This window comes from Gekko japonicus, unplaced genomic scaffold (assembly GCF_001447785.1).
Source record: "Gekko japonicus isolate JY-2015 unplaced genomic scaffold, Gekko_japonicus_V1.1 scaffold1503, whole genome shotgun sequence".
NCBI lineage: Eukaryota > Metazoa > Chordata > Lepidosauria > Squamata > Gekkonidae > Gekko > Gekko japonicus.
Window position 1 is genome coordinate 376,606 of NW_015170931.1, and position 3,046 is coordinate 379,651.

At 51.4% G+C, this 3,046-nt stretch overlaps 1 protein-coding gene across 1 annotated transcript in view; it reads left to right on the top strand.

Annotated features, from left to right (window-relative positions):
- The window catches only part of ST8SIA3 (ST8 alpha-N-acetyl-neuraminide alpha-2,8-sialyltransferase 3), a 25,947-nt gene extending 23,263 nt beyond the window's left edge, over positions 1-2,684 (top strand). Inside the window, exon 4 of the mRNA XM_015418837.1 lies at positions 2,402-2,684. Within this exon, the coding sequence (XP_015274323.1) occupies positions 2,402-2,684 (283 nt within the window). The remainder of the gene's footprint in view (positions 1-2,401) is intronic.
- The last annotated feature ends 362 nt before the right edge of the window (positions 2,685-3,046 follow it).

Genomic DNA, 3,046 nt, shown 5'->3' on the forward strand with positions numbered 1-3,046 from the left:
AGGGCCACGGCCATCCAAGGGAAAACTCTATGGTTTTCCCTTGTATGGCCATGGCCCCGCCCCCAGCGTGCCTGGCATCCTCCCGTCCCTTTCGGGTGACATGCGTGCGGTGTGTGCACGCGCACCAGATGCCGGCCGGGAGCTCCCTGCTCCCGGCAAAAATTCACTTGGCAACCCTAAAGGAGAGTGTTGCGGAGGCCGGCAGGATTTGTGGCCGGCATAATCACCAACCGGGAGACTTGTCTATGCTGTAACTTAACTGATTCCACAGGTACCTACACAACCTTCCTAGGTAGCTTCTGCCATTGAAGGTAAAAGTAAAGGTTTCCCTTGCTCGAAAGCCAGCCGAATCCGACTCTAGGGGGCGGTGCTCATCTCCGTTTCGAAGCCAAAGAGCCAGCGCTGTCCAAAGACTTCCTTGCTGTAGAACTGCTAGGTTGGCAGGAGCTGGGGTCAGAGACGGGAGCTCACTCCGTCACGCAGCACTAGGGTCTCGAACTGCCAAACTACAGACCTTCCGGTCTGCAGCTCAGCTTCTTAACCTCTGAGCCACTGCGGCCCTAGCTTCTGCCATCACTGAACTCTTATTTGGGGCTTAACATAACAGTCTCTCAGTAGCTCAGAGGTCACTAAATTTTACAGTGTACCAACTGTGAACTACACAGCAAAAGACAATGATAATCTAGTCCTTCTTTGACAGTGTATTTCAAGCCTTCCTTCCTTCCAGATGCCTTGGTGTGATTTTTTTCCCTATTCTGTAATGAGTCAGAGAGGCCCCAACTTGGCTTGCAGGTCCTCTTGCCCCGATATGCTGCAACAACAACACCAAAAATTGGGAAAGATGGGGCTTAAATGTCCTTGCCTCAGTCCAATGATTCTAGTAAGCACTCAAGGACTTTGGCACATGCTGTTGGACCCAGCAGCTTTTCCCCTGGTGAAAAGGAGAGGAAGGGACCTCTATGATCACCCAAATTGGCCATGTTGGAGATCACACAACTGCATGGACAAAAGCCATATTGGACAACGGCCGCAGTCAGGAGGAGAACCGAGGAAAACTGAGAAAGAAGGTTGGCTGGATGCAACCCATATATTCACCCCCTTGTGAGCAGAGCTTACCCAGTCTCTTCAGTATCAGAGAATGATACGGTATCGGTAGGGTTGCCAAGTGGATTTTCGCTGGGAGCTTTCCCTTGGATGGCCGTGGCCCCGCCCCCAGCATGCCTGGCGTCCTCCCGTCACTTCCAGGTGACGCGCACGTCAGGGCGGAGTTCCCCCTGGGGCCCGATCCGGCGGCAGTGGGGAACGGGCCTCTGGGGCGGTGGTTTCCCCGCCCCTCGGGGGAACTTCGGATCCCTAGGTATTGGTAGGTGGCCATTCTTGGTCAATCCAATATGGTGTGATGGGAAGGAGGAGGAAGATGTCATCTTAAGTGTGTTGGGCCCAAGCTACTAAACAACACTGGGTTCTTTGCAAATAGACGAGTAATCTGAATACCAGGAGGGAAGACAGTGAGTATAACCTCATCAGATCTCAGAAGTGAAGCAAGGCTGGTACTTGGATGGGAGACAACCAAGGAAGCCTCTGCAGTGGAAGGCAATGGCAGACCACCTCTGCTTCTCACGTGCTTTGCAAACCCCTTCCTGGGGTTTCCAAAAATTGGTTGCAACTTAAGGGCACTGGCCTACATAATCTGTGTACTAGCACATTGACTGGTGCATGGAAGAGAAGAGAACCGATGCAGAGGACGAGGATTTTGGTCCAGAGTAAGGACTGTAACCAGGCCCGTAGCTACAGTGGGGGATCTCGGGACCTGGCCCCCTGACTTAGCGCCAATGCCCCCTGACTTCCCATCCTTTGGGAAGGACAGGCTCTCCTTTGTGTGCGGGGTGCCCCCTGACTTATTTAAAGGCCCCCCCAAATTTAAAAAAAATCCTGGCTATGGGCCTGACTGTAACTGGCATAACTCATCATCAGACAGGGAATGGCCTGGGAGAAAGTAGTCCTATAGCACTGGTTGAACCTAAGGAAGAATGGACTTGATTCACTCCTGGATGGGAGGCTGCTGGCGTGTACCCAACCATGCAGTTCCTCCAAAACAATGATATTGCCATTTGCAGAAGAGGGGCTGGTGATTTCCACCCGTTCCTAGTGCAGCCCCCCCACTATGCCCCCTCTGCTATCCATGAGGGTCTGCTGACCCCCAGGAACAAAAAAATTGGAAGGGGGATCAGCAGGTTGAAACAGGAGTTGGAAGCAGGAAGTTCCTCCTCTGTGAAGGGAATGGATGGTTGGCTACATGCTACTATTTCAAGTTTTCTGACGGAACAGTGAGGAGTTATAACTATGCGTTTCCCTAGTACACTGTCGGTTCCATGTGTCATTCCATGTCACTCTTTCACAGGTACTGGAAGAACAAACACTTGGCTCCCAAGCGGCTCAGCACAGGTATTCTCACATATACTCTTGCGTCGGCCATTTGCGACGAAATCCACCTGTACGGATTCTGGCCGTTTGGGTTCAACCCAAACAACCGAGAAGACCTCCCCTACCACTACTATGATAAAAAGGGAACCAAGTTTACTACCAAGTGGCAGGAGTCCCATCAGCTGCCTGCCGAGTTCCAGCAGCTCTACCGAATGCACGGAGAAGGCCTAGCAAAGCTGACTCTGTCCCACTGTGCCTAAGAATTTAACCCGAAGTGCCAAAATGATTGTGGTTTTTAAAACGTAAAAGGAAAAAAAAAGTGCCCAAAACTGAATTCTAAGAGGGAGGGGGAAGCATTTGTGGGGGGGGAAGTATTTTCTGTAATTTAGATAATGCTTTGAAATCGCCCTTCTATCAACGTGTTTCAAGGGGTGGGGGTGGGGGGTGGGTGGCTTCCGCACATTTAGCGACGCCGGAGCATTTCGTCGATTCCTGCAGTAGGAAAGTCACAGCTGTTTACGATACGAAGTTTTGCGTCTGTAGCTAACGCTGCCAAGGACTTCGCTGCGAAGTATTTTTCATACGCATCTATTTTTCACATTCCACATCAGACGTTCGAGAA